At 42.3% G+C, this 25177-nt stretch overlaps 1 protein-coding gene across 2 annotated transcripts in view; it reads left to right on the top strand.

The window, feature by feature from the left end:
- The first annotated feature begins 10376 nt into the window (after positions 1–10376).
- LOC128453617 (cGMP-dependent protein kinase 1) overlaps positions 10377–25177 on the top strand; it is an 82226-nt gene continuing 67425 nt past the window's right edge. Inside the window, exons 1-2 of one of the 2 annotated variants that reach the window (XM_053436613.1) lie at positions 10377–10674; positions 19699–19865. In XM_053436613.1, coding sequence (XP_053292588.1) covers positions 10418–10674; positions 19699–19865 — 424 coding nt within the window. In that variant the 5' untranslated portion in view covers positions 10377–10417. Of the gene's footprint in view, positions 10675–13852; positions 14472–19698; positions 19866–25177 lie in introns of those variants that run through there. The other variant, XM_053436612.1, reaches the window with a different exon arrangement.

Below are 25177 nucleotides of genomic sequence, written 5' to 3'. Positions count from 1 at the left end.
CCAGTGAGCCGGCTCCTTCTTGCTGAGGGATGGTTTCTTCCAGCTGACATCAAAGCTGATCATTGCGTTTAGCTGCCAAAGACAATTAATGATGTTTGTTTTATAAACAAATTTAACAGATGACTACAAAAAAAGAAGACTCAAATTGTTAATGGCCACACGCTGACTCACACCAATCTGAGCGAGAGGACAATGAGAACAAGACAAAGTAATGCGGGAGGAACAAATGATGTTCCAGTGTGGTTTCATCCAGTTGGCTGGAGGGGATGTCAGCATGTGGATGTGACTGACAGGCAGTGTGGGCTTTTTTCCCCCCACGTTTTTCCCACCACAGGCTCAGACGTGACAGCTGAGACAAGACACGGTATCCCTCCTTCCCCCACTGTGAGCACGCACAGCCATGGGCGTGTGTCAGTCAAAAACCATCAGCCTTTTGATTTAAGCTTTAACTTCATCATCTATATCTTCAGCATCTCTGGATCTTTTGTTAATCAGCTTTTATCTCTTAACTGTTCTTTGCTTTGTCTGTTGCTTTTTATAACATGATTTTATTCCAAGTACTCCTCTTGTATTTTTTTCAGTTATTACTTGACAGTGTTCACTAACAAGTACTTTCAGACTCTATTTTTACAGCACCCCACAGTTAGGGTGACGGTAAATGGTTTAACAGTGAGAGGGGGATTGTTAACCCTGCGTGGTTTGTTGACATGCTGCAGGTGGTGGCCTGTTGAACGTCCAGCTGAGCCAGGAATGTGGAGGCCCTCTGGGCGCGATGCCGCCAGGATCTACTGTGCAGGCAGCAGAGGGTTCTCCTAAAGTGCTAACGCTTTAAGTATCAGTATATTAGAGGACTGATGAATCTTGTTAGGAACATTAAAGCAGCAGGATAGACTTCAGAGCAGGGAAACTGTGCAGCTGAGTTATAAGGTCACAGTAAACATCATGCGAGGGCTTTAGTTCAGCGCTTTGGAAGTCAGCTAAGCTTCACCATCTGAGGACCCTTTCTCGACCCCGGGGGTCTCTGACTGATTTATTGCCGTCCCTCCGACCGTCTGTGTCTATCTTTAGCTGCGCTGACTTTTATGAGCATGTTGAAATAAAGGCGTGCTGGGCACTGCTGTCCGAGCTGGCTCCAGACGCCTGGGCTGGCCTCAGTCCTGACTTAACATGATGCCCCTCCATATGTTGTGCAAAGCTTGTGTAGTGTGCAGGGAACCCTGCAGAGATAGGCATGTGCCAGAGGAATTCAGGGGGGCAATGGTTGTTTTTTTAACACTTCTGCAGCTCAACTGCAAATGTGTTACCGTCTGCTACAGCTACTGAGAGTGTAGGTACATTTACGCAGTTGTTGTACGAAATATAAATTTGAGGTATTTGACACTGAGTTACAAGCTTTTTCCTCTACTCCAATATAATTTGGGGGGGACATAGCTTATTTTAAATACCAAACATGTGATGAGTTTATAAAATTTGATGGGTTATTAAATAAAAAACTACATAGGCGTATAGCCCAATTAGAACTGAAAAAATTAGATGACAGACAGAAAATTTCCTTTATTTTAATAACTGATTCATTAAAAAAAGTTCATGTAAAAATTCCAGATTGATGGTTCCAACTTCACAACTTGAAGATTTGCTTGACTTTAATTACAAAATTTAAATAAATGAATAATCCGGGGGTTTGACAAATCCTCAGGTGCTATACCAAAACAATAATCAAGAGAACAGGAAAATGTATCAGTAATCGAAATTATAATCAGTATTAATCGTTGTCTCAACACTTCACAAAAGCCTCCACCTAAACCAAACACAACAGTAAATAATTGAAAATAGTGAATAATGATATAATAATCTAAGGATATAATGCACGGTATAATGAACCTCAGTTTTATGCACTGATTTATATAACTTTTCATGTTTTAGCATATTTTGTGTTATTACTTATGCACTGCTGTTGGTTCTTCCTAACCAACCAAAATCATCTTTGTATTCTCTTGTTCAGAGCCATTTTCTGCTTTGATGTTGTTTTACAGTTCTGCTGAGACATGATGCCTTTGTCTACATGGTTGTGGTGATATTTTGTATAATTTAATCTGTAATTATTTGATCATTTATTATAGTTATTGACTTGTTTTGGCAGACCAATATTAAAGGGGCTGTTGTTGGGATGAATGTATCTTAAAGATTCACTAAAACCTCCCAGAGGAAATTCACACAGCAAATCCGAAGATATTAAAAACTAATTTAACAAATAAAAAAAACTAACATTTCCCCTGTTGTCTGTTGTTATAGGGATCTGTTTTTCTATTTGTTATATGAGGTTCTTTTTTTTTTATTCCAACCTCATTTTTTTTTATGTGCTTTAAGAGTCTACTTCAAGCTCCTGAGATCTTTTGGGGATTGACCATTTTCAATCTGAGAAAAGTTTAAAATGTAAATTATTAATTTGGTTGAGTGTGAAATTGAATGAGCTCAATCATCACCCTGAAATTCAGCTCTTGGAGAACATGTGTCCGGCCTCAGCTTCGTGCTGCCATTTTCTCCTCTGTTTAAAAAAAACCCTCAGTTGCATAAAACTTGATCTAAAGCCACATAAAGCATCTCTCCCGTCTCATGATGACAGTTATTCACCAGGAGCTAAAAGGAAGTTCAAGCAAAAACTGTTTTTAGAAGAACATCAAACCCAGAATAAACAATGGGAAATGATTGTGATGGGTTTCTCAGTTCCCCTGGATACTGACAAATATATAAGTAAAAATAAAGTTTTTCATTTCCATTTACACTAAGAGCAAATGTAAAAAACCTGCATTCATTTTTTATGACACATCTCTTCAGGATAAGAGAAGTATCTTAAGTCAAAGAAATACAAAAGGCATACATAAACATATACAATGGTTAAAATGAAGCATTATAGCTCTATTAACATCTTTTGTAACCAAACTCATTTTATGATGATGCATTGCTGCTACAACACTAGTTGGCATGTAATTTTAAGAAGTACACATTACTAGCAGCTCAGTATTTATAGACGCAAAAGAAACTTGTTCCTCTGTGTCGAAGTGAAAAAGCTAAACTGTTTATTCGGGTGATGGTTCATCTAAACATAGTTATTTACAAGTGACTGTCTACTTTGGTTAATCATCAAAAATCATACTTCATTGAGCAGATAAAAAAAAAAATCAAAAACACTCATGGAAATATATATTCAATCATCACTAACAAGTCTCTAACTAAGATTTTTCTTTTCTTCCTGGAGCAAAGCTACAAGAAAAAGTCTTTGTTTTGGAAACTGTTTTTGTTTTTTGTTTCACAGCAAGGTGCAATAAATCTTTCAACAAGTTATCCCAGGTTAAAATGTGCTCTACTAAACGACTGAGAATAGCTTTGAAAACATCCTCAATCTAAGGCTCCTTCCAGAGGAATAATCACACTGGACTGTAAGTAAGAGCTCTCTCTCCTGACCTTGCAGAAGAAGACTATACTGTGGTGGCCTAAAGCTGAACATATAGGCTCCAAATGGTATGGTTTACGCTGGGGGGAGTAACGTGCTCGCTCAAACTAGCTTCCATTAAATGCATTCCTTGCAAACAGCCTGATAACGACACGCTAGTAGGTCCCAGCTTTATGTGACTCATCAGTCAGATGTGTTTACGGCGTATCACGCAAGGAGAAGAGGGAGAAGCCTCTCTGGAGACAGACTCTGTATCACGTTCCGAGCTCCAGGAAAAAGTCAGAGTCACTCATCCTCACAGGCAGCTATTCACCTCAAACGTGGCGCAGGTGACGACCTTTTCAAACACGTGCTCACGCTTAGCACAGACGCACAGGAAGAGCGGCAGAGGGAGTGTGATCCTGAGGCTGAGGGGCCTGAGGTGAGTTAAAGACGCCAACAGGGTCATTTCATTTCACACCGAACCATCAATTACATGCCACCTCTATATGAGTTTGTTGCTTAAGTGCGGCGGCTGCACAGCCAGCTGGGGATTATAAAAAATGTTTGTTGTCTCACAGCCTGAGAGAGGAGAGGGATTCTCCACGGTTTACACAACATGTCTTGTTTCTTTCAATCCAGGCAGGGCTTCGTCCAGCACTCTTGATAGTAGTCTATAATATGAAGAGTGCAGGAAGGTTTTTTTGGCACCAAATCTGAACCAGAATGAGATACCAGGCAAACAACTATATACAACATGGGTATAATGTGTATAAATGGGTAAATAAAGCCAGATCACCGAACCTCCTTTATTGAGGTTAACTCCCCACATCAACACACACTTCTAAACTATCGCAGTCCACATTGCAGTTGAGGTAAACACGTGTAGGAAACCAAAAAGTAAACACTTTTTTTCTGAAATAACATCACAGCTGTTTTCGTCGCTGCTCCTCAATGGTGTAAGTGTCACGGAGCCCAGGACGTGCTTGACAAGAGACACCTCTTACAGCAGAGAATTACTGAGGGAGCAGAAACGAATCCTTATCCGAGCGAGCCCAGACCAATGCAGCCTCCATTTTCTCCAGAAAAATGAGGTGATACAGAAGTGATGTGAGTGGTTTGGCAGAGTGACAGTGGGATAAGAGCTCATGTAGATATCTGTGGCTCTGTTTCAATCTCTTTTCCTGTTACCGTGTTTCCACTCCGTTTCTCCTTGAAGCAAAGACTTCATAAACCCTGTTCACTTATCTTGACCCCAAAAGAACAACTACCACAGCCACTTTTTTCCCCCTTTTCAGCTTAAGTCTTGATAAGACCACCTCATATATGTCAACAAAACAAAGGCGGCTCATTGCTGAAACAGATGACAGACAGAGTGTGTGGGTGAGGTGAATATTTCATTTCAGTATATTGTTATTTTCAGTTGACATTTTGTTGATATAAGACGCAACTCCGAGACAAATCTCCGCTGTCACAAGGTTGAGAACCCGGTCATCCATTCAGATCCAGTCATACTATCTAGACAGCTTAATCCTTGTGGGTCACAGCGAGCCAATCCAATTCGATGCACGTCATACATACAACCACACCTACGGGCAATTTAGAATGAACCTGCACTTTGTTGGAGAAGACCCAAGGGGTGAACATGCAAACTCCACAGATGCAAAATGACCTCCTAACCACCTACTAGCGTTTACTGTGAGGTAACAGTGCCTTCCACCGTGCCACTGTGTCATCCTCAAGATCCAGTCAGTGGCCTTGAAAGCTTAAAGCATGCAACGGACGAAAACATGCAAATAGACAAAAGACAGGCAACGAAAGACAGACACACACACACACACACACAGCGCACTCATATGAACTGCAAATATGAAAGAGAAAACTAAACCAAATAAAGAAGAATGCAACAAGCACAGAAACAAAAAAAACAGCAGATAGAAAATAAAAGATACAGACTAACTCAAACTCAAAGATGGATTGCTCAACTCCCTGAGCCCGCCAGCTACAGAGCAAGAACAAAGAGAGGACAAAACTGAGACAAAAAGACGAGAAACAACCTCAAAGAGACAAAGCGGTTGTGAAGAGACACAGAACAAATATAAAGAGACATAACATGACAACAAAGAGACAACGCTGCACAACACAGACGCACAGAAGCATCAAGGAGAACAAACAAAATGAAGTTTTGTTTTTTTCAGAAGTTGTCAGCGGTAGATCTTGTGAAAGTCTGAGCCCAGGAGATGAGTTTCATAATCTGTCCATGCTCACCCTAAGCAGGTCATTGTGGGGATTTTATCGTTTTATTTGAGTTTGGCAGTAAATACCTGCGATAATATATGAATCTTTCTCTGATAACACTTAAACTAAAAAGAGCTCCAAACCACTGACAAGTAATCTTCAGCAGCTGCACAAGGTGCTTTGTTCCTTTGCAGCACTTGTTTCTGAATGCTGCTTATGGTCCTGTCATAGTGGGGATGACGCGTTCTTCTTCATGTTCTTGTTTCTGGCTCTTCGTCAGCTGACATGTGACTGATCATTAGCAACGTTATGAACGTGGAACACCTGGACCATGACGTGAAAGCAAACTTCCAACCAGTGACCCCCGACCTTCTGTTCACCTCACGGACTCCTCTCTGTATAACACCAGGGCCAACACCTCATCTCTCCCTCCACTGTCAAGTTATCTTTGAATCAGATTACTGTGTTCTCTTTCAATCATACTTTATTATTAAAGCAGTGCTCGGAGCCGAAACTATTAGTCTATTAATACGTTAGACGATCTACAGAATATGTACCGATGATGATTTTGTCAATATATTGGTTGTTAGAGTGATAACTGAACAAAAAACACCAAATACACACTGGTTTTAAGCTTTTCAAATGTGAGAATATGGATTCTTTGGAGGTTAAGGATTTAAAAAATCTATTATAGACTTACATGGCTGAGAATAAACATTAAATCAGCAGGAACATCTGACGAGAAAAAATGTTTTGTAACACATGAGACTAATGACCTGTGAACACAACACTGGCATGCAGTATTATCGTCATTGCATTGATATGGTGAACCTTTCAGAGCCTGGTTGCCTGGTTAACCATTCAAAAGATGCGGAGCAGCATTATTGTATATTATATGTCAAGCTTTAAGTCCAATACTCCCTCTCTTTTTAGCTCTGTTTTTGGTCTCCACCTTCTCCTGAGGGAAATATTTTGCTCTGTAGCTAATAAATGTGCCATGATATTCACCAGGTAGTAGCTTACTTTGTCTGCAGGTAGTGTACACTGAGTTTAGCGGAGTCATTTAGCTGGAAACTACCTGGTGTGGTTGGTAACAATGCTGATGAGTCGTGAGAGTGAACTAAAATAGTAAAGTCGAGGCCTCTGAGACTAAAACAATTACTTAAGAGCTAAACAGCAGAGTCTGTGATAATTCTCATGAAGGTTTGACACATGCAATCAACAGGGCAGTATTTATTTATCTATTTTATCACCATATTGCATGCATTGAGATCAGGTCCTACATTAGACATATTTTGTTTTCTGAAATTTACTTAAAATTACTGGATCTGCCGGTTTATCCGGAATCAAATCTTAGTGGGTCTTTCTTGGGTAATGTTCCTTCCACAATATTTCATGGAAATCGGTTCAGTAGCTTTTTAGTAATCCTTCAGACAGACAGACAGAAGGCAATGAAAACATAATCTCCTCGGTGGAGGTAAATAGTCATGTGATCTATTGAATCTTCAGCGACTTTCAAAACACAAGACTTATTATAAAACGTTCACAAGTCCAGCTGCCTCTGACTGACAATCGTCATAGACTCATTTGTTAATGTACTTATTAATAATTAAAATCATTATTTGCAGCTCTAGCATTGTGACAGTGAAATACACCTTATTCTTACCTATCTGATTTTGACAGTACTAAAGTAGGAAGGCAGGAAGGAAGTATCATTATTGCGTTCGCTAAGTCAATTTCCTGAGCTCTGGTTATATCCATCTCCAGTGTGAGCCGCGTGATCAATCTGCAGCTCTGGATGTGAGATCATGTTACATTTTGAGACCACGCCGTTGAGATGTGAAGTCAGCGTCTGATATTGCTGCTTAAGTGCTGGACTTGCTGCAGTTTCTTTACGGGACCGGAGGGGCACAGAAAAAGATTGCTCCAGGCTGAAGCATCTCTCCTGTCCTCGTCACATGATGTCTCCCTCTCAGTCTTTCGCCTCCTCCCAGCACTTGTCTCACTTCTCCTGGGACTGCAGGCCCAGGCAGGTGGCCAGCTGGTGGATCCTCGCTGGGACGGCAGCAGAGACGACGAGCCCGCAGTCGGATGTTGTATCAAAGACATTATGGGCTCGGGGGGGGGACGACGATTCTCCAGAGACGTAGCGACATACTGTTCTTACCATTGCACTTATTAATCTCCTCCAAGGTTTCCTTTTGAGCTGCTGGCATGACCAAGTTTGTGTCTGCAGGGATCTCAGCTTTGTGAATGGTTACATAAATCCTTGTATGCGAGCGTGTGCGTGGGTGATTATGATGTGCAAGCATATGTCTGGGTATACCCAAGACACCTCTCTCTAGTTCTTGTATGAGTGTGTGTGAGTGTATTACAGGAAAACAGTGACTAATGTCTGCCCTCCCCTCTTCCGTAAGATGATCTGTCCCCGAGGCCAACGAGAGGGCACCAGCTTTTCTCTGCCCAGAGACGCTTTAAAACCGCTGCACAGACGGCACATGAACCTTTTATTACAGCGGCCAGACTCAGCAATAATGAACTCAGTGACGCCCGTGATCGGCCACTCTCGTGTGCCGACAGACCATCTATCTCTGGGCGCTGCGTCGTCAACTTGACGTCCATTACCTAACCCACAACATCCAAGGGAGATGACCCATGTAGCGCTCAGACAACACAAGCACAAACTGGTAGTGCAGCATAACTCGCTCTGTGTAAACATGGACGTAGCCAAGTGTGGGGGGCAACGCAGAAACAGATTTTGAGCCAGTGATGCTGATATAGTCATGGTGATGATGTAATGAATGTGTATGTAGGTGCAGGCACTGATAGCAAGTATTGATTCTGGTAATAACATGAGATCAAACACCCCTGATGGATGATATTCTGCTTATTTTGGTCTGAATGCATGAATGCTCTTTTCTTGAATAAGAATTCTGTAGTGCTTTTCCACTGCGACCACATTTTCTGTTGGATATGGATAAGGTCAGAGAAGGTGACACTTAATCTACTGCTGTGATAATGGGCACAGTGTCTGCTGCATACATAATTAATCGATCACTGTTTTCCACATTGATAACAGCACGACCGGGGTCCTCAACTTGTCTTTGAATGCTGGTTGCATTCACTTTGCTGCTCACAATGACTGCACAACAAGCAACACTCTCACACTGAGAGAGAGCAGCAGTACAAGAGGGCAGATCACATGTGCTTCATGATGAGAACAGAACAGCAGAAGATAACTCTCTCAGAGAAATTATCAAGCCTGGCTAGTAAAGTGGGTTATAACAAGCCACACATGGGAGATGAAGGTTTACGATCAGTTATCATTATGGAATAATACTCTACCCTGTAAATGGATTCGGAGAGCTGCAGATTGAAGACGGAGTTGAAACGTCAAATAATGTGCAATAAAACTCTGCAAATAAAGAAGTACACACTTCCCAGCATTAATCTCTGGCCCAGTTAGAGGTGAATGGAATAAGGAGAAGGCGAGCAGCAGACATAAGGGTGGCATATGTTGAACTACACCAGCAAAGAGAAGATGTGTTCTCTCTATTTTTAACCCGGAATCTTAATGAAACACCCCCCTCTTGCCCACGAGCTCTCTTTTTTCTCAATGAATCCATTGAGCGGAAACAGATTTAGGCAGGAGGATGAAAAATGGTGCATGGAAATGACTTGACTGGGTCTGGAGATTAATATTACAGCGAGCAAAGTGATGGTCTTTTACTGAACCCTGAGCGCGACGAGGATGAAAATAATGTGCACTGTAATTACGGATTAGTCTAATCTGTGAGATAACACACTCCGAACCTGTTGTCTCATTATCTTGAATTAATTTTTGATGCATACAACAACAGCCTTTTTCTTGTATCTTCTGCTTTAGTAATCCGTCCTCACTTCAAACTAGTTTCTGAGCAAAGTCTAGACTATTTTTGTTCTGATAGAATTATCAACTCCACTCTTGTGTTTTAAAAAGTGCAATCTTCCCACAATCATGGATAAATACCAAATTAATCTCAATTTGCAATACTGATAAACACACATGAGTGCCGTTTGCCTTATAGGGATGTTACTTTCACTTCACTGATGTGTGCTTACTACATATACAATATAACGTGACCCCACAGACCTGTCCTATAAGGCAAAGGGTGTGGAACAAATAGATTTTCCACCTCAATGCGCTCGGGGAGGTGATCTGGGGATTTAACATTGCGCTTTTGTCGCTCCAAGAGGGCGCAGGGTTGTGCCGATTGACCGTAAACAAATATTTGACAGCAGCAACCGCAGCAGGAGCAGCAGCAGCAGTCCCCTCTGTGGTGTTGGCAGCGTGAGAGGCGGTGAGCTACAGGAGTTACTCCCGGCTCTCCAGTGCCCAGTTGGACGGCCCTGCCCGCGTCCCTCTGAGAGGAAGAGCAGCTGTAATTGGTTTTCTCAATGAAGGATCATCAGCGGCTCCCCGGAGGATCGGTGGACTTTGGCGCGGCGCGTCTCCATCAATCGTCCGCCTCCCGTCTGTAAACACCCGCGTTGCTCTTCTCTTCAGAAATAAACAAGTGGCCGGTGAAGCAGGGGGATATACACGGAGCACCATCACCATCATTCCGCGCGTTCCAGGCGAGAGAGAGAAGGGGGTGGGGGGGTGGGGGGGAGGATCCGTGTGCGTCCTCACAACCTGTGCGAGTACAACACGGGGAGTTGACCGTCTTCTCGCGGAGAATCGCGGCAAAGTTTAACACGGATTTCGACATGAGTGACCTGGAGGACGACTTTGCCAAGATCCTGCTGCTGAAGGAGGAGCGGATACGGGACCTGGAGCGGCGGCTGGCGGACAGGGAGGACGAGATCCAGGAGCTGAAGAGGAAATTGCACAAATGTCAGTCTGTCCTGCCCAGCGCTCAACTTCTTGGGCCGAGGACCCGGAGGGCGCCGGGCATCTCCGCAGAGCCGCAGACGCACCCGGACCTGACGAGGCAGTCCTTTCGAAAATATGCCAAGACCGACTGGTAAGAACGCGCTGCCTCTTTATTTTGTATTCAAATACAGGCTTTTAGCTTGTGGCACAATCAAAATGTGTGTCATAAAAGGTGTGTATATTGTGTAGGACGCACAACTCTCGCTTTCACAGAGAATAAACGTGCTGGCGCGGTCACTACTTCCAAACACACTTCTTGAGGCACTTTTTGTGCCCTGTCTCTTTCCCCTTCCATTTTCGTTTCATTTCCTCTGCTTTTCCTTTAAATTAAAGATGGGGATGTTCGCCATGAATGGACGAGCACTTTCATTCTTGGGGGCCGATGACGCAGCTCAAAGGCGAGCTTCAGAAAAGAGCTCCTAATTGATCAGATCCATCATGGCAGTCCCCGGGGACACAGACAGGAGGAAGTGCGATGCATTATTGGCTTTTAGTAGCTGGACGCTGAGGACCCGAAGTGCATGTCTGAGGATATTTAATACTCCATTAGAAAACGCTTTGTTTGACCATATGCTTCCTTTATCACCTTTAAGGTGCTCGTTTTAGCTGCACAGTTTGGGTGCTTGAAGGATGAGCATCTCATCCTCTCACTTTTTGTCTCACTTTGTTTGATTCAGCTGTGAGCAGAGAAAAAGTTGGACTCTTTCTCTTCATCATTTAATTTCTTATCATCTGCATTTTTACCATCACAATCCCATCAGATCAAATCACTGTGTTCGCTCAATTAATCAAACAGACAACGAGGTTAATTATATTAAGGTAACTAGACGATTTCCAACCTTCTTTTCTATTCGCGCACCGCACACAGACAGACTGTTCCTTACATATTTATTTAAGGATGCTCAGTGTACTTTCAAACAAACACTGTTGTCCACAGAGAAAAAGAGGAAACCAGAATAAAATATAAATACTAAACAATGAGTTGTGGAGTCGTGCTGACCCTGGGAACAGCTACAGCCTATAGAAGGCAGAAATAATCCGGTGACCTACTAATCATCATAAATCAGCCTTTCTACAGGACCTCTATATCCACAGAGTTCAGGCTGCATGTGCTCATGCACTCAGGGAAACTGAAGTAAAGATGTCTGTGCATCTGTAAAGTGCAGTTGCGATGACTTAACTGCTTTGAGCTCTTCCGGTGACTGGAGGAGGGCGTCCACCTGCGCCCCGTTGTACAGGCTAGGGCCGCCACGGGGTCGGGGACGCTGTGACCCCTCATCATTAGAGTCAGGACGTGGCACCAGCCGGCGGCCCGCCCCGCTCATCGGATTACCACAGCATGGAACAGCGGATCCAGTTTCTATTGATCTGCATAGGAAAAGGGCTGAGCTGGATGGTTAGAGAGGTGAAATTTAAAGCGCAGAGGAGCTTTGAAGGACAATGGGAGGGAGCCTTTTTAGATGATGGGAGGATGAGGGGATGGATGCAAAGCTGGACCGGGGAGAAACTGAGATCTCCAAACGTAAATTCCTGATGCCCTGCACCCTGACCTTGACCGAATTGGGCCTAAAAGAAAACAGGATGCATCTTTTTAAATGACCTCACATGATAAAGGCTACTCTTCTGTCGGTATATTGGTTGTTTGAGTAATAAATTAAACAAAAACACCAAATACACAGTGGCGTACGCTTTTCAAATGTGAAAATATGAGGATTCTCTGGAGGATAAGGATTTTCTTTTCTATCTTTTAAAGCAGAACATCTATTATACTGCGATTATTATATTATTATATTATTATATATTGACGCAGATTTAACACTTAACTCAACTGGGACATCTCAGGAGAAATTACATGTTCTTCTTTAGACCTGTTTGTTGTTTGAATTTAGAGACAACAAAACAATACAACACATGCTTTTTGGGGGGAAAAAAATAAACCTTACACATTTTCAGTTTAATAACTTAACCAGACAAATCTATCTTTGTTGAAAGGTGTGCCCAACAGCTGCTTAATCTCATTTAAATACTCGATGAAAAAGTTTGGCACTGTTTGCTATGTTGCAATTGGCTGATTCCAATGGTTGACACCTTGGAGCACTTTCACTTTTTTGCACAACTGCCCACTCTATATGCAAGTGTTTGCAATCACAGACACAACTGTCGATTACAGTATAACCGACCTATTTCCTGAACACGTTACTTCATCCATCAAGTCAGTATAGGGACCATTGCTAGAGAGATGCCACCTTCTTGTTTAACGCCTGAGTTGATCCTACCAAACACCACAAGGGGGCAGCTGTGATCTGTTATTAGGCAGACCAGTGTCAGACTGGCATTGTTTACATGGTGTTTGCCAGGAATCACAGGATGTGCACCAGCACACTAAATAACAGAAGACACGTATAAATGCTCGCAGCCAGACAGACCTTGTTCACGCTGCTTTTCGTTTTCACTGTCACCCTGTGAAACCCCCCAAAACAGTAATTGCAGTTTCAGCCTCAGAAACATCTCATCCTATATCAGATTGTCCCTGGCAGTTTAACCTCCCCTGAATTTGTCCCGAGCACATGAGGCCAAATGCTGTTTCGCTGAGCTCCAGATGACTCATTGGGATAATGTGGACAGACACCAGCGGCACCTGGGAGCCCGCACTCGTCACTAGATTAGATGAGGAATGTGGAGCTGCATGTGGTGGCTCGTGAGCCTCAGTAGCTTTTAGCATTTCCACCTCTGCTGCTTCTGTTTGACAATATTCAAGATAATCATCTACTCGCCTTTAGTTATTCCACTGTCAAATCAGTCAGTAAATGAGCTGTTGCAAGGCAGGGATTTGGATTTAGCGTTTTTCCACCTCAGCATGCTCCAATCGAAGCAGTGGAATCTACATTCAGATAATAAATCACGTTGTGTTATTCGCCCCATTGTTGACGATGCGTGCAACAGCCTGCTTCCTCGACAGTCCATACAACGCGTTGTTTATTTCGGCATCGAGGTTCATTAAGTTTCCATCGCCTCCAACTTCCATTAAGGCTCCGATGGACACCTATTTGTAACTCCGCAGCCTCGGGGCGAGCAGCTGAGGTATGATGACATGTTTCTGAGAGCCGCCGCTTTCTCACGCAGTCCATTATTCATGTGAGACGAGCTCTCCGTGGAGTGGCAGGCTGCACTGTGCCACAGATTCCTGTAGGCGCCCTTCTCGCCATGCACTCTCTCCGGGTCGCAGCCTGACGCACTCGGAGAGGACGCTCCTCCACTGTCTCACCGCCGAGGGAGGGAGGGAGACACACAGAGAGAGAGAGACAGAGAGAGGAAACTTTGCGTGACTGTGCACGAGGAGCTTTACAACCTCACCTTGGTAGTCGAGGCAACCACCGAGCACACCTTCTCTCAAATTCCCAACATCCGCTTGCGACGCACAGCGGCGAGGAATCCCCCTCAGGAGAGCCAGGGGCTGCATCCTCTCGAGCTGTTCATGCCGGATAAAGTTTACGAGCAGCGTGGCAGAGGAGAGGATAAAGACTCGACTGCTCACCTTTTCGGAAAAACTTGTTGGGAAAGTCGCTCGTCGCCGCCAGCGGAGATGGGCACCTTGCGCGACCTCCAGTACGCGCTACAGGAGAAGATCGAGGAGCTGCGCCAGAGGGACGCGCTCATCGACGAGCTGGAGCTGGAGCTCGACCAGAAGGATGAGCTGATCCAGAAGCTGCAGACCGAGCTGGACAAATACCGCTCCGTTATCAAACCTGCAACCCAGCAGGTCCACAAGCATAACGAGCTCAATGACCAGCAGCGGACGAAGAGGCAGGCGATTTCGGCCGAACCGACTGCCTTCGACATCCAGGATCTTAGCCATGTCACCCTACCCTTCTACCCCAAAAGCCCACAGTAGGTGTCCAGATGTTGACCGTTTGATAATTCACACCTTATGTATTCTTTTTGCATCAACTGTTGGTTCTCCAGGTCATTCTGGAGTCCGTTCCATTTGGCCACCTTGCTAGGTTCCTGTGCGTAATGTTATCGTGTGGCGCAGCAGGTGCGGCACCTGTAGCACATATGGATGGGGTGATGCTCTCTACTCCATACACACACACACACATACACACGCGCACCCACACTGCATGTGAGGAAATGCTTTCACGCGTGACAGTTATCAATAACACGATCAGCAGCTCAGTGATTAAAGGCAGATTATCAATAAGCCACAGGCTGACAGAGAACTCATCTAATGAAGGGGGATTACATCTCTGTGTAATGTACCAGTGTGTATTTTATACAAGCTGTGATTATGTGACAGGCTCTCTGTTTGCCTTGTGATTTAACTACTCTCACTCATTCCTCTCTCTATCTCACTCTTCCCCCCCTTTTCTTTTTCTCTTCATACTCTCAAACAAACACCTTTCTCCTGCTTCTCAAGATGAGGCTGTCACTGAAATAGCTGTAATAATCCAGCTGTCTGTTGGGTTTGAACTTAAAGGTTGTGTTATTATGAATCAATGCATATACCCCCGTGGTGGACAGCTCTTCATTGTGCCACGGCACTGTAAAGTGGACATATTCAATATAATCAGTTTCAAAAAGTAAATCCAGCTGCGAAATGTGAAAAGGCTCAGACAATTCAGTTAATATATGCAGTTACTGCAGCTAAATCCATTACCTTATCAAATCAAACAGTTTTCTCATGTTGGTGCTTAATGCACAAATGTTGAGCGCACTAATTGTAAGTCTCTTTGGATAAAAGTGTCCGCCAAAGGACACCCATCAGACTCTGCAGATAGATCAGATGTGTCAGATACGAGAGTCATTATTGGGCTGAAATACAAACAAACAAAAGCTCCAAGGATTTCATCAAAGAAGATTCACAAATAAAGGATGTTATTCATGTGAGCAGGAACAGGACATTAGTCTTTGTTTTACCTGTCAGCTCTGCGCGTTGGGAGAAAAATAGTGAAAGTGGATTCTTGTTTGTATTTTGCTTTTCTTTGTGTCACTGTCATGAATGAATGAGAGATACCGGACGCTGGCTCTAGAAAGGCAGACGAGGAAAACACTGTTTCATTATGGTATTTTTACTTTAAATGTTTGTTGCCATTACAAGGTTTCCCCAAAGAGGCTTTTTGTGAGACCAGCTCGTTCAGAAAAAGTGAAGGAATATCCTGCATTTGTAAAAAACAATTTCCTGATCTCTCAAACAAAGAAGAGTTTCAATCATTTGTAAGCTATGATGGGAAAAAGTTGGAGATTTGACGGTGGTCTTGAATTATTGGACGATTTCTGGTGATAATCCTCTCAGGGAAAGTGAAAGGAAAATTTGTGATGGAACTGAAAAACAACTTCTACTTATCCAGAGGTTGCTTGAACTTCTCTTCAAGCCTCTCAACTGCACCTGTTCACGCTCTCCGTCTGACAGAGAATGACATCTGTTTTGAGCCTCTCTATTTTAATGGGCTCATGTATGAGACTAAATTATGACGGACAAGCTGACAGAGTCGAAGGCGAATGACTTGAGTGTGTTTGGGCACCGACCTTGTCCTTCAGCGTTATTATCATCATCATTCGATTTGTTTGGACGACTTTGCCTGAGAAAAGTTTGTGTTTTTCTGTCGACATGCAGCAATTAACTTCAGAGTAAAGGTTATTTTGTTTCTCTGTGACTTCGAACTCTGTTTTTGTTATTGCTCAATTGAGAATAAAGAGGTTTTCTTTTTTATTAAACATGCAAGCTCCCTCATGGGGTGAAAAAAGCTCTGCTGCACTTTTTATGTTCATTGGTTATTAAAGAGCAATAATGTTGGATTCGGCTAAATGTTTATATTTTTCTTTCATTCTCACCCTTGTTATGTTCTTTACAAGGCCCATAGAGCCTTCCTAGCCCAAACTTCATCCATTCCTCTCCCCCCGTCTGCCACCCCTTTCTTTTTTCCTTCTAAAAGAGCATATTTTCTCCTTTTAAGGAAGGCTGAACTTGCTCAGCCCCAACTTCACCAGTGGACGAAGGCAAATATATCATCCTCACAAAGGAGAGCAGATGTTTTTACAAGGGACAGCAGCATGGAAGATATTGCTCAACGCTGCTATCAGAGGCTGGAGTCAGGGGGGTCCCAGTGAGGGTTTAGAAGGACAGAAATCTCCTGGGTGTAAATAAAACAGCAATGGGGTCATTGAAGCGCATTTCACTAGAACGGGGGGTCAACTTTGCGAAAAGAATGGATTTCCAGTTTGTTACTGTTTGTTGACTTATTTACAAGCAGAGTCTGCAGACTCAGAATAGAAATAAACCTGTTTCGATATAATTTCCAGAGCATAAGGATCGTCACAGTCTGAAAACAGCACCTCAAACCTTTATTAACGTTTTCTAAATGAATTCCAAAAGATCCTCTCCTGCTGCTGAAAAGCAGAGGAGGGTCTTAGAAGCACATAGCACATATGGAAATTAATCAAACGCTGGGATTTAAAAAAAAGGAACAACGCCAGAATTTCCCCTTCTCAATACACAAGCCCTTATACAAAGCCTGTTCAAAGCGGGAATGTTTTGCCTTTATTCCTACTCGCCGTTCTATATCAAAGCTGCGAACGAAGGATGCGCAAGGGACATTGCCAGCATCGGAGGTAGTCAGATGTTCCCTTTTACACAGTTGGATCAGCGTCTGTGTAGAAGTGAGAGCTGGAACATCGAGACAGACGTCGATGCAGTTGTGTTACGCACCTCACCTCTGATTTCAGAACGCCGGTATGCTGTCTAAAATCATACACGGGGGAGGCATTAGTCGAGCTTGTTTGTGTCAGTGCAGAAAACTAAAGCATAACAAGGGGTTTTCTTAACAGCAGAAGGAGCTCTGTATAAAATGGAAACTGTACTGCAATATCCTACGTTCAAATCAATTCAAATCCTGAGAGTCTGGATGCTTGTTACCTGACCGTGTCTTCTCATGTTTGCTCAGTAAAATATCAAACAAGGGAGAAGTTTTAAGAAGTAAATTCTACCACAAATGACAGGAAGGTCTGCTCCACACATGTCCTTTTAAAGCAGGTTTTCTGACCTCAGAGTCATATATCAATGTAAGAATCATCACTGAGAAACAAAGGATGGCAATTGTTTTCTTCTACTTGTTTGTACTTAAAAGTAGCTGGGCACTTGAGAACGCATCCTCCACCAAGGCTGATTGGGCACAGATTCATACGAAGGCAAGATATCAATTCTATCTCGCTATGTCTAAGAAAGTGAAAAATATCCTTGATCTGTCACCTTAATTGAATCTGCTCTGAATTCTTCTTGTCCCATACTTCAACCCTTCCAACAAGTTTCAAGAAAATCTGTTTTGTAGTTTATGTGTAATCCTGCTTACTGACAAACTGCAATGAACATATGACACTTTGTTGGCGATAATAAATCAGTGTATTCAAACAGACAGCTAAGAAAAGTTAGTTGCGAGTTATTCTTCACTTGTATTGACCTTTTTAATGCAAAATACATATTATGAAAATAAAGTTATTGATATCTTTTCACACCATTTATGATCCAGACCAAATGTTATCGTTCAGCCGAGGGTGTGAAAGAGACACACTTAAAAAGTGTATATGCTTTCCAGCTAGGCTTGAGATCTGTATGTATGTGCCAGACGTCGATCGCTGCTTTTCAGCCGGGACTGGCAACTCTCACCTTTTCAGAAGATTTGATATGAGGGAGCTACAAAGGTTTCTTGGACAGATTAAAGCGATAAAGTGTGTCAAGGTTTAATGGAGAGGCGTTAATGGGACCTTAAAAGATCAAAGTTAGCCCTTGAGGAGAATTAAGACCATAAAACTTAACCTCACATACACATGAACGTACAGAGGTGTTATTATTATTAATGTTCCAGAAACATGGCTATGTGCTAAGTGCTCAGCATATAAAAAACTGGGCCCTGCTGAGATTGTGGTGGCCAGTGAAGTTTTGTTAGTATATTTCTGTTGTTTGTCTAAGACTTTGCTGCAGGCGGGCAGCAGGACAGAGATGCCTTTGTGAAGTGAGAGCAACAACGCTTCATAAAATGCCTTCAAGGATGTTTGCCCTTTCAGCTAAAGCTCCTCAGGTGATCTGTGTCAACAGTGCACATACAAATCAGAAAAGGACAACAAGCATAAAAATGCAACAGGCAGTTCACCAGTGGCTTTCAATCACACTGGAAGGGAGTAGTAGCGCTCTGTCTTATTAATGAATTAGGGAGAAAAAGATTCTCTGCTCAGTAGGATGGGACTTCTTGTTGGATTAACCCTGATACATATTATTAACCTGATTCATCCAGCTGACACTTAGCAGCCACGCAGCACTCAGCTGAGCAGCTCAGATTGTGGTGATGACATGCTTCAATGAATGACTGATCTTGACTCACTGCAGACTTCTCTCCAATCACACCGTCGCCTCACAGAGGATCCGACTGACGCTCGGCTTTGACAGTTTCAAACTGCACTGCGTTCACCTGTCGTCAACACGTGCATGGGACACCTTTTATGAACAAATGTCTCTCCTCCATTGGTCGTGCATCATGTCTAATTTGCTCTCCCTGTTTTTAATATATTTGTACATAATGTCCACTGTCATTATGTTGTCCAATTTCATCTAATCTGCTTTTCCTTTTTCGCCCACCAGCACACAGAGCTGCACCTTCATTAGCTTTACAGTTAATTACATTCACTCCCTTCCTTACATAGTCATTGCAGGGGATACTTACCTATGAAATACTAAAATGACTCGGCAGTCTGAAGGCCAATGAGGCTTTCAGAGGTGCAACCCTGAACAGAAACAATCTGTTTTCATTAGGCATGGATTTTACCTTTTATTGGCTTGTTCCAGGATTTGAAGGAAATACAAAAGTTTCACCTCGATGTATTTAGAGCGACGATCATTCTTTTGAAAAGCTCAACTGTGCAGAATGAATGGGACTTTAATTGCCTTAGAAATAAGCAACATCCCTCCTTGCTGAACTCGTCAACATCATTCAAAAGGATTTGACTTAACATTCTTGTCCTTGTGTCTCTCCCTTATTCTCCCTGGTTATATATACCACCAACATTACGCACGACTTTGGGTTTCTACAGTTAGAATAATGGTCTCATTTTTTCACCTTGTCACCAGGTCCAAGGATCTGATCAAGGAGGCCATCTTGGACAATGACTTCATGAAGAACCTGGAGCTGTCGCAGATCCAGGAGATCGTGGACTGCATGTACCCTGTGGAGTATGGAAAAGACAGCTGCATCATTAAGGAGGGCGATGTGGGATCCCTGGTCTATGTCATGGAAGGTAAAAGCCCAAATGCATTGTTGTAAAATGTTTATCCTCTGGAAGCCCAAATCAATTCAAATAGAGACTGTGGGCGAAAAAGACTAAAAAGAAAATAATCAGGCCTTTAAAAAAAAATGTAACTGGATCTGCAGCACTGTGTCTGGAGACCTTTGAAACCTTGTCATGACCATGATGAAAGAGAAATGAAAGGGCATTATTGATGGAGGCCTGCAGGGCAATGAACTAAAGCTCAAAACTACAACACTTGGTTTATGATTCACTCATGTCCTGTTGCATCCCTTATGTTTCAGAGTGGGAGAACTCTGGTAACAGTAATAACAGCACAACATTCACTCTGCTCCTAAAGGGATTTGTGAAAGAGCCTTTTTGCCACATGATTTGTGAGATGTGATTCTGGAATAAATTGGGCCATTGTCCCTGGCAATAGATTTGACACGAGGGAAAATGGCCTCAGTCAATGCCGCCATAATATAAATGATCACAATATAGAGGGGAAGTTGGTAATTCAGAAACATGAAACACATCAAAAAGCAGAAATGTAGAAAATATAACGTATCACAATTGCACAATAATTTTTATTCTAAAACTGGTGTAGAATCAACACAGGAGGCATATTTAAATTCAGAAACTGTTGTTTCATAGCATCTTTAAATATTAAGGTTTTTCTCCTCTGAATTACAGATAGATTTCTTACACTATATGCAGTTGAAGGCAATGACAAAAATATCAAAACCTAGGCCAAGTCAAAGTGCCATCAAAATTAGGTAGGTATCAATTAAGAAGATTATTTCTAAAAGTGAAAACAAGGATAGATGCCGAGTTAAAAGTGTTGAACGTTTTTCACACCACAGCTTGGCCCTATGTCACATTCAGCCAGGTACTGAGACAGACAAGTGTGTTTACATTATCAGGAGACAAGGCAGCTCTCCTCCTCTGGATGATCTGTCCTGAGAAGGAGAACAGCCTCTCACAAGACACTGCTTTTGACAGACACTTCGGTTCAATGGCCTGGCATGTGCGCCTTCTCTCTTTGACCGCTCCAGGTCTATTTTGGGTTCTGTTTTGTAGCTGTCCAGACATTGTTCCTATGGACTCTTCCTCTTCATCTGTATGAGGTTTCAGCAGAACCTAGGGGGAAAACAACATCCTCCTCTGTATGTCTGAGGATGGTTCTTGTTCAGGTGTCTCATGTCACCAGGTTGTGTGCTGACAATCAGGTCCTTAAAACCTGGGGTTGGAATTCTGTAGAAACCCTTCACCATGTGATGTTGGAGCCGTCCTCCCGTTAAGCCGGTCTGTTGTAAAACAGTTTTCCTATTAACTATACAAATTGGATCATCATCTGAAGGCTCCATAACTCAAGTGGCATAAGTCTGGCAACACCACTGAAGAGGAGACATGCAGCTCTCCCTCAAACAGTTAAGTCACATATCAGCAATAGAAGCCCACGAGATGTTTTAAACATGGCAGTAAATTGATAATTACACAGATAAACACAGTCACTACCTTCCTGTTTGTATGCTACTCAGGCATCACACACAAACACTAACACAGAGAAAGAGAGAGAAGCACCAAACCAGAGACATACAGGTTTTAACCTACATGCAAGGTTCAAATTCATACAGCCTTTAGCAAGTTTGCCAATTCAACAATCACCAGTGCGGTCAGCAATTCAATATTCCTGTTTTGCTAAATCGATGATGTGGTCAGTGGAAACTTTTTTTTCTGCCCAGTTCACGTCAACATCCCAAGGGTAGAATTCCACATTGCTTCAATGTCTTGGATGAGTGATTCTTGCTTATGTCCAAGGGCATTTTGCTTTTCTCTTAATTCCTGGGCGTTTGATGGACTGTCCCGACAACCTTGCGACATTTGGTCAGAACGCTTACTAATCCACGGTCGTGAAGGGAAACCGTGATCGTCCTCTGCAGACCGTGGGCCGTGCAGGGCAGGTGCTCATAGGGAAGTTGTCAATCGACTACAACTATGTTAAGCTGTCAGTGACAAGCCTGGATAACTTTTCCTCCCTTTTCCATTCTTCTAAGTGGGCAGAGAAGTGTTTTGATGGCCAAGTAGTTGGCATTGCTCACAGAAGTTGATGTCTTTGTTTGCTCAGGTATGTTCCTCCACGGTGCCCTTCATACAAAGTGTGTCATCTTTACACGACAGTTCCCCTTGAGGATAGATTTTATGAGCTCTCCTAATGCTATCCGAATTGTTTCTCTCCATGCATTGTCCTCTTCCTGCTAATTCGGTGGCTGTTTTTAGCTTTCCAATTTACGAAAGCATTAGTTACCTTCTCTCTTTCAGGTTTTGTTATTCACTGATGAGTACCAAAGCTGTGTAATGTAGCGTGCCGTAGACAGTCAATTTAGGGTGTTAAGATTTGGACTGAACTTCAATTATGTATATTTTAATCACATTTTATTAATATTTGAATGATAAATTAAATGATTTGGAAAGCTCTACAAATAAGGATTAAAAATGCTTAAACATGTAAAATTTGAATAAAGTAAATGAAAAGTATTTTTTTTTTCAGAAGTAATAAATATGTGATGGCTGTATATAGACTGTGGCATTTAAAGGTTAATAAGTTAACTTGGAAGAATGTTGATCCTATTGTTTTATGCTGGCCGCCCACTTCTATAACGAGATTGGAAGGACATTTCCAGAATGCAACATTCAACCAATTATTGTAAGGAACGCATAAACAGTATGTGTATATCGAGACAGAATTTTTACTAAACTATAAAAACATACTGCACTTGGCTTTCTTCAGAGGAAGGAAGGACTCCAGAGACAGGCAGCGTCTGTTTGGATGCCAGCATAAATGTTACGGCTGCTTTCTGTCTTCATCTGCTCTTTAGTGAGTCACTGGATCTGAATTCAAAACCTTTCGTTGCCCATCTAGAACTGCGACTTTAAAGGTTATTCCATGAGGGAGATGACTCTGTTGTATTGATCTGTACACCGGCATAGTTTTGTCAACTATGACTGAAACCAATATTGTTGTCTTGGAGAATAGACTAGTGTACTTACATAAGGGATGATATAAACAGAAGTGAAGATGCATTTCTAGATCAATAAGTGTGGTTGCACTGAACCTTTTCAAACAATGCTAGTTATGTCGATCCAGTAATGGCAAAAATCGATCATCCTGGCATAAAATATTGTAACAAAATATGAAATTGATTTCCATAAAATATTGTACAGACAGTGGAGGTGCCCAGAGGATGTATCATATGGACTTTATAACAAAATACCTGCTAATTCCAAATTCGTCTCAGAATCAATAAATGTGAGCATACTTAAATGGTAACCATTACCTGCTAAACTTCAGTATGAGTGAGTATGCTGATATTAAAACCCAACCGAGCATGGTTGTAGACTCGTACAGTCCCAATACATTGTTGTGTTGCTGTTATGCTACATACTTAATAGTATAGCAGTCAGATGGGCCATTACCCTGCAGAAGTAAATAGACTTTATTGTAAATAACTCTGAACTTTCGCCTGTAAAATTGAATACCACAACCGGGAATGGGTGCATTTACTGAAGTTAATGATCTGTGTTTTTCTTACATCTCCACCCAGGCCGCAGCCATAAAAAGACGACATTTCATACAGGAAAAACTACAGATACATTTAATGAGTTACAAACAAGGTTCTGAAGGCACTTTATCCACATTACATACACATAAAATATACAAAGAAACAAACTTTCCATTTATCCCACATATAAAAGACTGTGGGTATACACAACATTTTAAAGATAAAATAAAACTATTTCATCTGCTAAGAGGGACTCTGACCCATCTAACAAAGGGCAGTAGCTCAGCATGTAGAACACAGGATGCTCAGATTCTATTCGATTGTTTTGACTTTGTGAAGTCTGTTCATAAATAGACTGCAGGAACGTGTCCTTGCTTGGCCCTATAATCTTCCCTGCAGTGTGCATCAGTCGGACTGGTTTGGATTGAGAGATTACAGAAATGAGGGAGTAATGCCACACATGATAAGGCTCTCTAAAACTGCCCGATAAAAGACTAACATAGATTTCTCATCAATGCAATAAACCATAAGTAGCAGTAGAAAGTGCAATCGTTTTTTTAAACTGCTTTTGTAGTTTGTCCCTATGGCTATTTCTGTTAGTAAGTTGTCAATAAAAATGTCAATATATTTGTGTGAAACGACCTGTGAGATGCTTTTGCTGTGGATGACCACAAGCCTGGGACAAAAACGTCTCTCCTGGGTTTTGTCCTCATACCATTTCACAAACATTTGTATCTCTCAATAGTAGTCAGTAGGTCACGATCCTCACTAAAGCCTATTAAAGTGGCAGTAGCGTCTGAGGATTTGATGAGGTGATTATCAGGGTTATAACTTTTCATTAATGTACAACGTAGAAGGAACAGAGAACTGACACAGCCCTGGGCGGCTCTTGTGCTTAAGGCCCCAGGTTTCGAGAGTCGGAACACTAAAGTCCCTTTTCCTCTGATCTAAAAACCCACCAACACCCACTTACGTCTGGCTTTTGTCTGCAGTAGACAGTTTTGTGTCCTCTCAGATCATTAGTAATGGAAAAGTGACACCCAGGTAAACATGCTAATTTGACAAGAGAGTGAGGTGAGCGAGCATCTCAGTTTGGTGCGTTTGTGACAACATTACGCAGCGGGAGGGAAAAATAAAAGACGAGTCCTCTACTGGCAATGGGAAAGGAGTCAATCATGTTTATATTTTTGCAGGATTACTTGTTAATAAATAACAAATGTTGCTGTAAAAGAGGTATAAGACCATTCATGTAGCTTCAGCTAAACTGTATTAAATTCTCAAGTAAAATCCATACTTACATATGAGGGAAGTGCTTATATATAAAATGTAATTTGGCTATTTCGGCATCATCTGTCCATCCTGGTTTTTACTGTCGAACAGAACTTTGTCAAACCACTTCATATCTACCACAGGCAATGTGACTGGACAGTTCTCCATTTGGCTTGCTATTTTGGGAGCAGGGATAATAAAAGAGCTTTTCCTTATAGGAAAATTAAGTTTTCGTCACCCATCGCCCTTATCTGTGGACTGCAGCGAGAAGACAGATATGTAAATAGGCTCACATGTAACTGGCATAATGAAAATGAAATGCAAAACACAGCAACAGACAGTAACACAGTGACCTGAGGTGACAATTTGGAATTTGGTGGTGTACTGGGCGATGTAAAAAATGTAGGGATTGTACCTTTTAATTCCCTGACAAGTCACAGAATTTCTAAGCTGCATTCTTGATTATTGCACCACTAGGTCCCATCCAGG

Source organism: Pleuronectes platessa, chromosome 12 (genome assembly GCF_947347685.1).
Source record: "Pleuronectes platessa chromosome 12, fPlePla1.1, whole genome shotgun sequence".
Lineage (NCBI taxonomy): Eukaryota > Metazoa > Chordata > Actinopteri > Pleuronectiformes > Pleuronectidae > Pleuronectes > Pleuronectes platessa.
Note: the sequence above shows the minus strand (reverse complement) of the source record. Positions and strands in the feature narration are given on the sequence as shown.